The sequence below is a fragment of the Eucalyptus grandis genome, chromosome 6, assembly GCF_016545825.1.
Source record: "Eucalyptus grandis isolate ANBG69807.140 chromosome 6, ASM1654582v1, whole genome shotgun sequence".
In the NCBI taxonomy this organism is placed as follows: Eukaryota; Viridiplantae; Streptophyta; class Magnoliopsida; order Myrtales; family Myrtaceae; genus Eucalyptus; species Eucalyptus grandis.
Window position 1 is genome coordinate 19,948,518 of NC_052617.1, and position 15,059 is coordinate 19,963,576.

General features: G+C 38.7%; 1 protein-coding gene across 1 annotated transcript; it reads right to left on the reverse strand.

The window, feature by feature from the left end:
* Positions 1–1,006: 1,006 nt before the first annotated feature.
* Positions 1,007–3,208, reverse strand: LOC104453188 (caffeoyl-CoA O-methyltransferase 2). Its single transcript, XM_010067707.2, has 5 exons — positions 2,990–3,208; positions 2,822–2,901; positions 2,552–2,696; positions 2,127–2,258; positions 1,007–1,529 (listed from the first exon to the last, which is right to left on the reverse strand). Exons 1-5 carry the CDS (start codon positions 3,080–3,082, stop codon positions 1,236–1,238), a joined length of 744 nt encoding a protein of 247 aa, XP_010066009.2. The 5' UTR covers positions 3,083–3,208; the 3' UTR covers positions 1,007–1,235.
* Between the last annotated feature and the right edge of the window lie 11,851 nt (positions 3,209–15,059).

Here is a 15,059-nt window from a genome sequence, read left to right on the forward strand (position 1 = left end):
ATTCTGGGTGCTTCTTCGCTGCCTTGGGTTGCCCCGCACCAGGATGGTCGCTCTAAGTCGATGGTTATGGTCGGAGATTCATATTGGAACGAGAGCAAGTGAGAGAAAGCGTGAGGAGATGACTGTTGCCACAAACCGCAGTCCCTGTGCCAGGAGGGACCACCTTAAGTTGATTGCTTAGCCGAGAGATGGTGATCGCCTCGGGTGGTTTGACCGTTGATCGGCGTAGCTGCCCGCCTCCTCAACCTCCCTTTTCTTAATATTCTCTAAATTCAATTCACTGATCTTCAGGTTTTCTTAATTTTGTTTGACTTCGGTAGATAGATCCGAGTTATGTCCGGTTGATATCTGGACGTGTTTGGCCAGAAGACAATCCTAAGGGTCAGAAAGAAATGCAGCATCATATTTCAGCTTTAAATCCATAAGAGAAGCCAAAGTGGGTTGGTAAGGGACCTTATCAATGGTCGGACGTGGTCGAAAGTAGGGATTAGATATCTTTACTTTAGGTCCAATCATAACCAATCGACTAAAATTATAAAATTAAACATGTCAAGATAGACCTAACTTAGAAAATTGGGTAAAGAACGAAACAAGTTGCTCAACTCTTTTCTACTTAACGTTTACGCCTTGTGGACCCGGCAAGTCTGCATGCTACCAACTCCATTATTGAGTTTACTCAGTCCATTTTAGCCCACAGAAAAGGCGACTTTATGCAGTAACCAAGACTATAGGGAAGACATGATGACACACAATTGTCGCACACGTGCAACAACTAAGATGTGTCGAGAGCAATGTTCCTCAAGCACCCAATGAAGATCCCAAATCTTGTACAGAATATTCAAAGGGTTGTGTTTTCCTACGATCTTGATTGGCGCCAAGTATCGTCTATTTTTTTCCAACTATCCCATGCCTTGTCCATCTTGAATGTATACTAACTTCAAGACTTTTGTCATCATAGTCAGTAAGATCAAGCCGATACGATCCCGGGTTTGCACATTACGGCCCGTGACAATTCGTAGCATAAATTTTATTATACAATTTGAATGTAGCTCCATTGTAAGCCAAATTAGCAACTTCTTCTCAATCCTTAATCGTTCATTTGAATACAAATACATGCTCAACGGTTCAAAGACAACATAAGACAGAAGATGGAAAAAATAGAAAGGAAGGAGAGGTATCAAGGGTAGTTTCCCATTTCATCGATCCTTGTTTTTGAGATCTCCTTTCCGGTGTGATCAGCTGACCCGGCGGCACAGGGTGATGCCATCCCCAACGGGAAGCATGCAGATCTCGATCCTCGGGTCCACGGCGAGGGCCTTGTTGAGCTCCAGCACGAAGTCCCGGTAGTACCGCACGTACTTGCGGAGGGGCGCGTCGGCGGGCGCGACCACGGAGCCGTTCCACAGGGTGTTGTCGTATCCGATCAGGCCGCCAACCTTAACCAGGTCGATCAGCCTCTTGTGGTAGTTGATGTAGTTGTCCTTGTCGGCGTCCACGAATATGAAGTCGTACGTTCCATGGTTCTTCTCCTGCGTTTCACATTAAGAGAGATATTTAATATTCGGTGCTTGCTCTTAGCCGTCAGGTAATGTGGACCCAACATCGATTCTGCTTGAATCAAAGGCTGCGATGCGTTGGGTTAATGTGCAGTGGGGCCACTGAGCACTCAGCTAGATAGACATTGTGCCAACCTATATTTTTCTCCTCTCTTCGACGCAATTGACCCGTCCAAATCGTTCCGTCTCACAAGGAAACGGGCTTAATCATTGTAAGAGACGTATATAAATTAAATTCGTGGGAGAGTCAACTTAAATTCAACTATCTGGCAAGCTTAGACTCTACATTTGCTACATTAAATTGGTTTGCTTTATGTAGATTCTAAGCTTGCCAGATAAAACGTGCTTGGTGGTCCGTATTTGACAAAGCTGTCTTCAATGACCCGTGGTCATTGCATTTTGCCTGGAGCATTTTTGGAAATATTGCTAAATTTGCGCCGTTTCTAGGGAAAGGACTAGACATGTAGACATGTTTTTAGGATTAAGAATGCATGAATTTTGCCATTCTGCAGCATAGAATTTAACAGAGCGAAACCAAACGCGATTTGTCGAGCCCTTTTCGGTACTTACATCTTGCACGAGCTGATCAAGGAGCGGCAGGGCAGGGCCTTCTCTGAAATCGATCTTGTGGGCAAGGCCGGCCTTCTGGATGACGGGCAGCCCGATCTCGAAGTTCTCCCTATTGATGTCCATGGCCAAGATCTGTGGCAATAGCAATTTATACAGAAATCTCAGAGCCTGCCAAATTGTCATTAAGATTTTCCTGAATTTCTAGTTTTTGCCTGGCCAGAATCATGGTTTTAGCCTCTTCTTTTCACCATCCTTACGGTTCAGTGGAAAACAAGGCATTGTTAGGCAAAGTTGGTGACCGAACCATATTTTCTTGAACTTTCAACATTCTTCTAAAATGCTAAAATAATCTGAACTTGCCAATCATTCTCTATTGATCACAATCTACATCTGTTTCATTACTCAAGCCGAACGTTCGATCTGACCTTTCCGTCATCGGGAAGAGCAAGAGCGGTGGCGAGGAGAGAGTAGCCGGTGTAGACGCCGATCTCCATGGTGTTCTTGGCGTTGATGAGCTTGAGGAGCATGTTCAGGAACTGCCCTTCATCAGCCGATGTGGTCATCAGGTTCCTGTCCCAAATTTCCACACACGTCAATCACACCATTCCCAAGATCAAAACCGCTAACGAAAAGCATCAAAGACAGGACTTTCGGGCATCATCATCGATGACACAAAATCCTGGGAAGAGACCCACCATGGATGTTTGGCTGTTATTTCCCTGAGCTCCTTCATGGACTCTGGCTCTCTTGGGTAGACGCTGGTCTCCAATATGTACTGCAAACAGGCAAATCCCAAGTCAGGATATCAAGCCAAGATCAACTGCCAAGACCGATCCAATCATGGACAGGAACGATCTGCCAACCTGGTAGAGAGCATCGCTCTGCAAGAGGCTCTTGTGGCCGACTTCCGAATGCTTCGCTGGTTGGGTCTGCTGAGGCTCTGCGTTGGCTGCCATTGATGCTTCTTAAGCTCCTTCTTTATCTCTTTCGTGTCTTTTTTCCAATGGCGTCTGCAACTTCGTTTGCTCGGCTCCTTCCTGTGTCTTTCTCTTGTTGTTCTGCCGGAGGCAGGGGGGAAGATATAATGGGGGGAAGAGGCCGAGCCGGTTCGAACCGGTTAGGTGGTGGTTAGACCGCCCACCGAGCAATTGCCGGTCGGGGGTTGGTGAGGTGCTCGAACGAGCCAATCGCGCGTCGCCACGTGGGCACACCGACCGGTGGGGCCATTGACCCAAAATTCTGATACTTGCGTAATAAATAAATAAATATTCTTATTCCTTTTTGTTTTTTTTGTTTTTATTGGCAATGCAATCATTTGACAAGTCGTCGCATTGGCTGAAAAAGGGGAAGTTAGACGTCGCTGGTGGGCTTGAAAGAAATTTATGTAAAGGCCAAAATTTTCAATATCATCGAAATTTGTGAAAAAGAAATATACGAAATTTACGCATTAACATTTGTATTTTGTGAAAAATTGAAGTGTTTCTTGAATTGGAAAGAAAAAGTAAAATCGGTCAAATTACTACATTTTTATTAAGTAAAAGGTAAAAATTAATTGAGACAAATCTTCAACCTCTATAAAAGAAAAGAATTGAAATGGATTATCAATCTCGAAAACTTTGAAATAGTACAAGATCGATTCTTTTGATTCATGCCAATTTCAGTTTTCCATGTGATTTCTTTTGCCCACCCAACCGAGTCTTCTTTGCCTAATTCAACTAGTTCAAGCAAGTATGGGTCAATACTAATCCTCCTAAGAATCGACACGATTTTTTAAATTCCATGGCGGCATCCAATTTTTTAATGCTATGGAATTGGGTAACTTGGTTTGGGCATGACAAAATTCAATGGTTCTAATTTGGCTTTTTTGCTCAAAAATTGTGAATCACTCTTCTTCTTCTTTTTTTCTTATTTCCCGTTTCTTGTGAATTACATGGTGGTTTATCTTTGCACCAAAATTGAAAATTTTAGATAGTAGTTGGGACCCACCACTTGTGGTTGCATGTGGAAAATAAGTTGGTGAGAATAGTGTATATATATATAAATATATATTATTTATTTCTCCTCTTTTGGTCCCCAGCTCCTGCGAAGGCAAAGTTGGTGAGGGGTTGGTGAAGACGAGACTTTGGGGCGTCGCGTTGTGCTGGAGTTGGTGGCCACCTCCTCGCAGACGCGCTCGGTGTTTTTATTGTATTATATTTTATTTGACTCCATACAGCAAAAACATAGTAGGAATGTAAAAAATAAATAAAGTTCTATGGAGTTCGATTTCGATTTCAAGTAAAATTTCTAAGAAATTTTGTTAATCTAATGAGCCAACTTGTTTATTGGCCTCTCCTTGAGCATGATCATTCACTCATTCTGATGTTTAGGTAAGACTTATTATTATAAGGAAATTCAATGAGTACATGCATGATGTGATGTCTGCATAGGATGCATCAAGTCAATAAATCGAATTTGGTCATTTATTATGTTTGAGACCTCATCTCATATCTCTAGAGTGCACGAAAATTTGAGGAAGGAACCACATTTCAAGAAGCGTGTGACTAGAATTTGAATTAGCTGTTAGTGGGGGTTGGTTCGTATGGTGTTCTTTATCATCTCTCTCTCTCTCTCTCTCTCTCTGTCATCATTCAAACCCCGTCGTGTCGGGCGCTGCTTTATCTCTCACTTGTCGCCGGTTTCGAACCATCACGAGCACTTTTAGACACGCAACTGCTTGTTTACAAAATTCAAAATGAAATAAAAGATAATAATGAGACAAGCAAACTAATCATATACAGTTGAGTTTAATGAGTTGTTAGCTCAATCTTAGGGATCACAATCTCTCTTATGCCCTCGCAAGATGGAGGATCCATTAGATACACCAATCTTGGACCCAAAAATGAGGAGCTGCTGTTTTAACTAGGCCTTTCCTGAGAGGTCCACCAATTGATCTTTCGTGGAGACATGAGAAACTCGTAAGAGACCGTTAGCAATTCGATCTCATGCAAAGTGAAAATAAATGGATATATACTTGATGCAAGAGTGAAAGACCGGATTAGCACTGAGATAAATAGCTCCGATGTTGTCGCAATAGGTTGCCGATGGCATGGGGGACGAAAACCGAGATACTCAGAATGAACTACACCCAAACAAGTTCAGCCCCGACAATAGCCCAATACTCAGTCATTAAATCAAATTTGGACCAAAACGGTGTCATTTTAGGCTATGTAGCGCCCCACGGATAATTTTTTTTAAAGAAATGTGACATCATTTAATTCAATTTAATTAATGTTTAATTTAAAAATCAAATTTCGGACCAAAACAATATCGTTTTGGGTTTATCTACCCACGTTACGTCACATGGTAATTTTTTTAAAAATAATTGCCATGTCGGTAAAAAATGTCACCGGAGAAATGTCACGTCAATAGTTTGACCGAAAATTATCGTCATTAGCACATAAGTATTCATTCTTCTCCAATATTAGCACATAAATATATATTTTGGAAGTTTTGACACTTAAGTGTCAATCTGTGCCAAATTTTGGCACTTGAATCTGATCATGGCAACATTTCTTGGTCGGGAATAATTTTTTTTTTTCAGAAATAGTTCTTTTCTATTTCTATTATGGGAAACAATTTCTATGTAAAAAAACCCATTTGGTAACTACACAAAATTTTTACTCTAGAAATATAAAAAGAATAGAAATGCGTTTGGTAAAAAACAATTTCTTTTTTATATTTATTTATTTTTTATTTTTGCCGGTAGACCGCCGCCGCCACGGACGCCGCCGCCGCCGACGGTGGCGTCCGGCGGTCGGCTGACAGTGACATGCAGCGGCGGCGGCGTCCGACGGCGACTGGCGACGACCGGCGGCGGCGGTCGGTCTGCCTCCGGCAATAGCGGGCATCGGTCAACGGCGGTCAATGGCGGTCGCAAGAGAAGAATAAAAGAAAAAAAAATCACTTATTTCTTAAACTTGTTAGGAACAAGAAGCAACTTTTTTACTTCTCATTTCTATTCCAAAACCATTCCCGAGCTAACTTTTTGTTCCCGGCAACAAAAAACTAACTTGCCGTTAACAAACAGGTTTCTATTCTTTTTTTTTTGTTCTGGGGAAGAAAAGAATATAAATTCTTGGGCTGGGGAAGGTTACCATGCGCAGCCGAAATGTCTGGCACTCAATAATCAAAATGTGAGAGTGACAAATACTGTGTTAACTGGCATGGACTAATTGTCATTAATAAGGAGATCGTCAATATATACAAGAAAGGAAGCTCAAACATTGTTGTTGCAATAGATGAATATTAATGCCTCATATTTCGATTAAGTAAACTCGAGATCTATGAGAACAACTAGGCTTTCCTATGCCAAGTACGTGGTGCTTGTTTAAGACATTGAATAGAATTTTTCAAGCGACAAACGTGATGCGGGAATTCATGATTGACAAACCCTATAGTTAAAACATATAAACTTCCACCTCAACTGTACCATGAAGAAAGGCATTATTAACGTCTAATTGTTGATATTTCCAACAACTGGTAATAGCAAGAGTGAGAAAAACAAGAATAGTTCTTGACTTCACCATTGGACTAAAGGTGTCCTTATAATCAACTTCAGGGCATTAATGGAAACCCCAGTAACTAATCGAGCTTTATAAAGACGAGTTCCCGTTTTACAATCAATTTGTGCCCACTTGCCAATCCGTCAAATCCCTTTAGGATTCATGTTCGTAAAATTTTAAATGTAAGTGAACGTGCCGAACAAGTAATATAATAATAATAAAATAATATCATCCTATGGAGATTGATGAATAACAAAACAATTAAATATTAAAAATAGATTAATTCTAAAATTTATCTGACAAATCAAAATAAAATTGAGAATAAATTAAAACTTAAAAATTGGAAACTAAATATAGTAAATTAATCATATCAATATGTTAGTGTATCCGATTTCACCTAATCATTAGATATGAATTTCATATTGTTACGCATACAAGAACGATATCAAACAAGTGGTAGCGGAATTTTTTTTTTAATCTATTCACTATTATATCTCTAAGTATAGCAAATCTACTCAATTTATTAATTTACTATATCTCTATGTTAATTTAAATAAATATAAGTGCATTAAAATCTATGAGTATTCCCAACTTACAATGAGTTTTTTGAATTACATTATTACCGAAAACTATACAAATAACGTGGCATATCTCTATCTAAGTTTAATTCATGGTTATATATTATAAGATCCAATTGCATGTTATCACTTTTCAGTCTCAAACATGCATATCATATCATTCAAGTTGTAGCCAATCACTTAAAAACATTAAGCACAATAATATATAACTCACATAATGAAATCACTTGCATGTATACCAATCATGAAATTCATATCATCATGGTTAGGCCACATCATAGTCCTAACAAAAGAAAATTAGAACATAATATAAGCAAATACAAAAATATAAATTAAATCTAGCATCTTGAATCAAAGAACAAGGATTTTGTTGCCACTTTTGTCTTCTCTTCAAAATACTTCAAAAAACTCCAGAACAATTAAAAACAATCTAAAAATAAAAACCTAGTTGTCCCCCTAGGCTATCAATTTCTACTATATATAGGATTCATCCAAGACTCTTATCTCTAGGCAATTGCTTATTTTTCAAATAACATTAAGGAGAAAATCAGAGAATTTTTTTATTTAATATCTATCTTCCAATGCTTGCGAATAAAATTAGGGAACAAAATCAAGGAATGCTTGATTTTTGTCATTTTTGTCATTATCTTCTCCATCTCTCATTATGCTATATAAATAAGAAAATTCGAATAATAAAAAAAAATCCAAATATTTTCTTATAGTTATTGCATTATTTGTTGGCTAAAATACGTAAAAATAACTATATTTTTATAGAGTTATCAACTCATCTTAGAATAGTCGCGGTAATGCTTCCATCTAGTTTCCACTTGAGCTAAAAAAAACCACTTCAACCGTCCACATAGATTGAAAGGGATCAGCTGCCACGCATTTCAACGAACAAAAACGAGGAACATGTTCGACATGGCTTGTCGCCACTTGGGATGTTTCAAGGCATGCATACCCGAGATGGGCTCCAAGGATAGGGAAAGAGCATGTTTGGTGATGCAGTAAATTTGGGCAAAAGAACGCTTCCAAGTGCCATAACTTACGAAGTACACTTAAGTGCCACATTCGAAAAAAACGGATCACTTGAGTGCCACTCCGCCAAAACGCCAACGTGGCGTTTTTCCGGCAAAGCGCGCCAAAACGACGTCGTTTTGGACGCGCGTGGCAAAACGGCGTCATTTTGGGCTGACGTGGTAAAAAGAATTAAAAAATTAATTAAATTTAAATTTAGTTAAAATATTTAAAATAATAATTTTAAAATTAAATTAGTTAAAATATTTTTAAAAATAATAATTTTAAAACTTTAAAATATTTTAAAAAATTAAAAAAAAAAAGGAACCGGAGGAGGCGGCGAGAGTCCTCGGCCACCACCGCCGCCGCCCCCGCCGCCGGGAAGGGCGGCGACGGCGGGGGAGGGTCGGCGGCCCTCGCCCGGCCGGGCCAAGGGCCGCGAGCCCCCCGGATCCCGGCGGCGAGGGCTCGCGGCCCTCGCCCAAATCCAGCAGCGAGGGCTTGCGAGCCCTCGGGCCGGTCGGGGTCGCCGACCCCTAGCCGTGGCCCAATGACCCCGACCGACCCTCCCCCGTTGTCGCCGGCCCTTCCGGCGGCGGCGCGGCGAGGGCCCTCGGCCGCCTCCCCCGTTGCCTTTTTTAAAAAAAAAACTTTTTAAAACTTTTTAAAAATTTTTTAATTATTTTTTTTAATATTTTGACTAAATTTAATTTATTTTTAATTTATTTTTTTTTTCCACGTCAATCCAAAACGACGCGTTTTGGGAGCGCTCGCCGGAAAAACGCCACGTTGGCGTTTTAGCCGGAATTTGGCGGAGTGGCACCAAGTGATCCCTTTTACTCGATTTTGGCACTTAAGTGTACCTTCGTAGCCATTATGCGCTAAGTGTCCCTTTGGCCAAAGTTGTGGCACTTGAGGGGTCCGCACGTCAGTAAATTTGTTTTGGTTAGACGATAGTATTACGGGAATAGGTGTACATGGGGTGAGTGCGAGTCTTTTGAGGTGGCAGTAGTAACGAAGCTTGAGTTTGACGGATCAAGAGCGAGATATTGGGTGGGATAGGTAATAAAGATGGAGGTGGGGCTAGTGAGGCAGGGATGATTCCTCTTTGCTCCTGGGAAGAAGTGACAACTCTGTGATGAGTAGCAATTGGCTGGAGGGGGTGATTATAGAAGAATAAACACTAAGAGGGACCCTACTAGTAATAAGTGACTTGGTGCTACTAGACGAAGGATACGAAAGGAAATTGAGCTTGATCGAAAACGACATTTCTTGAGAGAAATTTTTTTGTTTGAAGTCAGATTAAAACACTCATACGCCTTATGTTGAGTTGACTACTTGAGAAAGACACAAGGACGAGATTCTGGGGCAAGTTTATTGTGAGTATAAGCTATCGACCATGGAAAATACAAGGGATAAGTGTTGTAGAAGTCATAAAACTTGTCACGAAAATATAATTGAGTTATAAAACTTGCAAAAAGTGCAATCAAGTCCTAAAACTTGTCAAAATAGTTCAATTGAGTCCTAAAGTTAACACCGTTAGTCTTATTGACGGAATATGTTGACGTGGTGCCAACATAGCATTTTAAATGATTTTTTTATTTTCCACCTGGCTTTTTAAAATAATTTTTAATTCATTTTTTAGAAAATTATATTTTAAAAACGCCGGCCCCTTTGGCAATGGGCGGTGGTGGTGGAAATTAAAAATGAATTTTAGTTTTTTTTTTTTTTAACAGTTTTTAAAAAAAATGAATTTTAGTTTTTATTTTTATTTTTAACAATTAAAAAAAAGAATTTTAGTTTTTAAATATAAATTTTTAAAAAAATTGAATAAAAATTACTTTAAAAAGCTAGATGGAAAGTAAAAAATCATTTAAAATGCCACGTCAGCATTTCGTCAATAAAACGATAGTGTTAACTTTATGACTCAATCGAACCATTTTGACAAGTTTTAAAATTTGATTGCATTTTTTGCAAGTTTTAGAACTCAATTGCATTTTCGTAACAAATTTTAGGACTTCTATAGCACTTAGCTCAAAATACAAAGAAGCGAAGCTTTTAATAATTAGGAGTTCCATGAAAAAGTACCTTAGAAGGAGAACAAAAATCCAAAGTTGATGTGATGATTTTCAATTTTTTAGATACATGGCAGTGAGAAAGGCATATGACCCAAATGTTAATGAAAAAAAAAAGCGCGAGAGAGGTTGAAGCTGGTTTCAAAGAGTTTGGCGATTCCTTTGTATTGGGGAGTATAAGGTATTGTAATGAGATGGGTAATGCTGTGATGAGAGAAAAAAGAGTCAAATTTGGTGAATTCATCTCTACCATCGCAATAAACTACGGTAATTTTTTTATTTAAGAGATTTTCAAGAAGCAATTTGAATTTGACAAAAATAGCATGGACATTTATTTTGTGAAATGATTACCGAAAATAACATAAAAGTGATGACCATCAATAGAAGCGATGGGAGTAAGGCACCAAAAATCAGTAGATAACACGTTGGAGGGTTGACGATTGACTGACTAAAAAGATTGAAAGGAAGACGATGAATTTTATTGCATTGACTCAACTCATATGTAGGAAACTTGACTTGATAAAAGGACATTAGTAAAGAAATTTTCTATAAAAGGAAGCCTAGCTGAGAGCCAATTCACCATAGGAGCTTGTTCACCAACAAGGGCCGAAGGGGTAGGAGGGAATCATAGTTTAGTTGAGGGTAGATAAACACCGTTATCATTTGGCCGCTACAATAGAATAGTTCTCTGTGCGTCGATGCTTGATAACAAAGGGAAAAGAATTAAATTCAAGTAGCATATTATTAAATTAAAAAAAAAAATTAGAAGTTCAATTAGCTCATGTATGGGATGATATGACTCGATACCATGTAAACTTTTATGAGATCGTTACTAACTATTCTAAAAGTTTAAGCTAATCAATGAAAGCATATTTGAATACATTCAAGTAAGTTAGACTTTGGCACAAAACTAAGTGTAAAAGTAAATAGAAAGGGAGGCAAATAAGAGATTTGGAAAAATTTTAACTCAGAACTTCCCTCTTTGATTCCATAAAATAGAGATGAATTTTTAGTCAAAAAAAAAGTTTCATTAAATTGTTGTGCAATATATATACATGCACAAGTGTTCGTCTACAGAAGCAAAACCAAAATAAGAGATAATGAAAAACAAACTAAGTAAATGTATACGATTAAATTTAGTGACTTGATAGCTCAATTTTAGGATTACAATTTTAGTTTTCAATTGGGAATCCCATCTCGATATTACGGCGACATCATGAGAGGGTCGACGGTGTTAAGCAACCCTAATCTAAGGTGGGATTCAAGTGTAAGATGTAAAACGTGCAATCCCATGATCTCCATAACCAAAACAAGAACATAGATAATCGAGTAGAAAGATTACATACTTGTTTTGGAATCCATCGTTCGAAAGCAGAAAAGTGATGGTCCATGCGCAAGTCATTCTCCTCTATTACCTCTATATTACTAGCTCAATGAGACGGCCTCCTCACCCTTTTATGCTAGGTAAACGCTCATTTTGTGAGAATACTTGTGAGAATTAGGGTTAGATGAGAAACTTGAGCACTATTTATAGAGTTTCCAACTATATCCTTTGTGACGATCCTAGCACGTCATGGCTATTGTAGAACTACTATCGCCAATATCTTCTTCATTTTATTTTATTTTTATTTTTATTAGCATGCAGAAGCATAAGGAACAATAGAAAATTCCAAGGTACACACGATTTTCTGTAAACGGGGCAACTTCATTTCTTATTTATTCATACATGTACACCAAACGACAAGTGGGTTCCCATGGAGAGGTACAAAAGGTCAACACTAGACTGACTATACTATACTCTAGGTCGGTCACCCCTTCCCACCTAGCTATACAAGTGTCGTCTAACAGAAGCCCCTGATGTTTTCAAAATCCTTCAAGCTCCAAAAATCTTATTCCCTCCTCCCAAGTGAAGTTCACCAGCACCCCGTAGCAAATCATTGAGGAGGTAGGTGGGATCGATAATCTGATGATCTGAAAAGATGAAATCAACAACTAGTGAGTCACAACCCAGCAAGTAGAAAGTCCACCGGCCTATACCACACAAATCGATCACCGTATGACAAAGAAAGTCTCAATAGAAAGTTTCATAAATCACATACACAACAGCTTATCGAAAACCCTTTTCAAGATACACGGTTGATCAATATAAGTAATAACCTTTCCTGGCAAATGACCAACAGTTTGATTTAGGAATACCAAAGTCATAATCAATACAATTTCATGATGTCATCATCTTTTGGGAACCCGTTACCCCCCGGGCATCTCGCACCCATCCGGCGTCACGAGGCATCCGGGGAACCGTGTTACACCCCCCGCGCATCTGGAGGAACCTAGTTACCCCTCCAGGCATCCCTACTACAACCCGGGGCATCGTCGTCCCAAGGACCGACGACATTCTCAATCACACATTCAAACCATGATGCAACAATTCCATAATTCAATTAAAAGTACATTAACATCACTACCATTCAAGGATTCAAGCATGCATCTAATGAATCATCATTCATTTTCATCCCTTAGACTAACACAAACTCATCCATAAAGATATTAAGTGAATTGTGGGAAAGGTCTCACATTCTAGGCCTAAACTAGCCTCACAAGGCGTCTTGCACGCCTCTAAAGTTGATGGCTACTGTTTAGGTAATCAATCACCAAAAATTATGAAACTTTCGTACGAGGTGGATAAGATCTAAAGAAATATCTTTTCTGAAGAACTCAAAATCCAGTTCAGTTCATACAATTCTAAATAATTTTTGCAATCCGGGCTCAAAACAGTCAAAATTTCCAGGACGAAATTGAGTAGAAAAATAAATATTTCACTAACCTATTGAGACAAAAAAAATTATGAAAATTTATTATATGGTAGCTTGGTATGTGCTCTACAACTTTTGTGAAGAACATATTTTAGAATTCTGGGCCGAGAAATCTGTAGAAAATGAAAAGCATGAAGAGGTCAGTCCAGCGACCCAAAAACAGATTTTGAATCCTGAAATTTTTCAAATATATTTTTTGTCATATGAAATCCAAAAATTCTGAAATTAAATTATGTTGTAAAAAATTCAATAAGGAACAACTCTCGTGAAGAACACCCCATGAAATTTGTACCACATAAGTCGGTACAAAATTAGCAAGCTTCTGGGTCGGGCTAGATCCGAACCTAACCTCAACCTAGTCACGAACTTTCTTCAAAATTTCTGCCGTTCCAGCCTTCGCACGTGCTAAATATCAACTATCCATGCCTCTACGACCTAACTACAAGTTTGACTATTTCAAACTTGACAACATAGCTAAGTAACATAGTCGGAACTTCCGACTAAACAAACAACATAGTCGAAACTTCGATTAAATGAAAATCTCGACAACGTTTTTGGGTTTCTACGAACTATTCTCGTTATACAACAAATGATCAATATAGGATAGAACGGAGATATCTACTTGCCTTGGATCCTTTGAGTTGCGGTGGCAGCTTGGCAGAACGGAGACAAGCTAGTGGCGACGACGCAAGGGCCGAAAGAGAGAAAAACCCAACCTTCATGTGCTGAGGAGAGGCCCTACGTTGCTGGCTTCTCTGCACTTTGCAGGCTGAAATGGATGGTGAAATGAAGGGCAGAAGGTGGGCATGGGAATTCAGTGACTTGTCGACTCATGCCAGCAGTGAAAGGAAGAGCTTCCCTCTTTCTCTCTCATTTATTTCTTTTCTCTACCGCCATACTTGGTCAATTTGGGCACCACTTGTCGACGCATGCCAGCTGAAACGTGAAGCACCTTGGAGAAGATTGAAGAGTGTTGGTATTTTTTATTTCCTTTTCTTTTAAGCTATTTCTTTAAAGGCCAATGACTTGGGAAGTTCTTGGGATTGGGATGATTGGATCAACGTAGTTTATTGACGATGAGGTACGTTGACTCAATGATGTTGCGATGAGGATGTGAACAGCATAGTCCGATGGAGAGCTCACTATATTGTCAAGTGAAAAATCAAGATGTCACACCCTATCATTACGAGTTAGGTTCAACTCGGCTCACACTAGTTAGTTAGTCCCATATTAGACTAATTAAGAAACTTTCTATCTTACATTAGATCAATCCCGTAAAATGGTAAATTACAATATCAATTAATATAGTCCAGATTGTGTGGTTACATATCCTCACCCTCAAGATATGAACAAGGAGAGGAGGTTGGGCTCACTCTTTTTTCACATATCATCAATTTTCAATTGTCAATGGTTTTTCTAGATATTTTTGTATAACTCTGATGTCTATGGAATGATATGATCATGTATATTCTAGCATTTTCATCTTTTAACTTCAAATAATAATATTTGCACTCGACAAGCACATAAATGAAAGTATATGAAAATTGTGATCAAGTTCGACCCCTTATGTCGTGGAGTACGGTTGGAAGGCATATCGATATATGTAATTATTTCAGCTGTTTTTTTTTCTTAAGATTAAATGAAATTTTATCAGGAATAACCTCCTAAGAAACATCTAAAAAGTAGACGATAGCTAATAACCAAAGCATTCATATTTCTATCATTATTTTCCCAAGATGTTTGGTATTTTACAACAATCTATCGTTAAACCATGCTATTGTCTTTATTAGCGAGATGATGCATGTGTAGGGAGAGGGGTCGTTATGCAAGATCTTGTGGTTTGGATTTCGCCGAAAAAGCCTCTTTAAGTAAAACAATTCGAATCAATTGAGGAAGATTAGTTTCA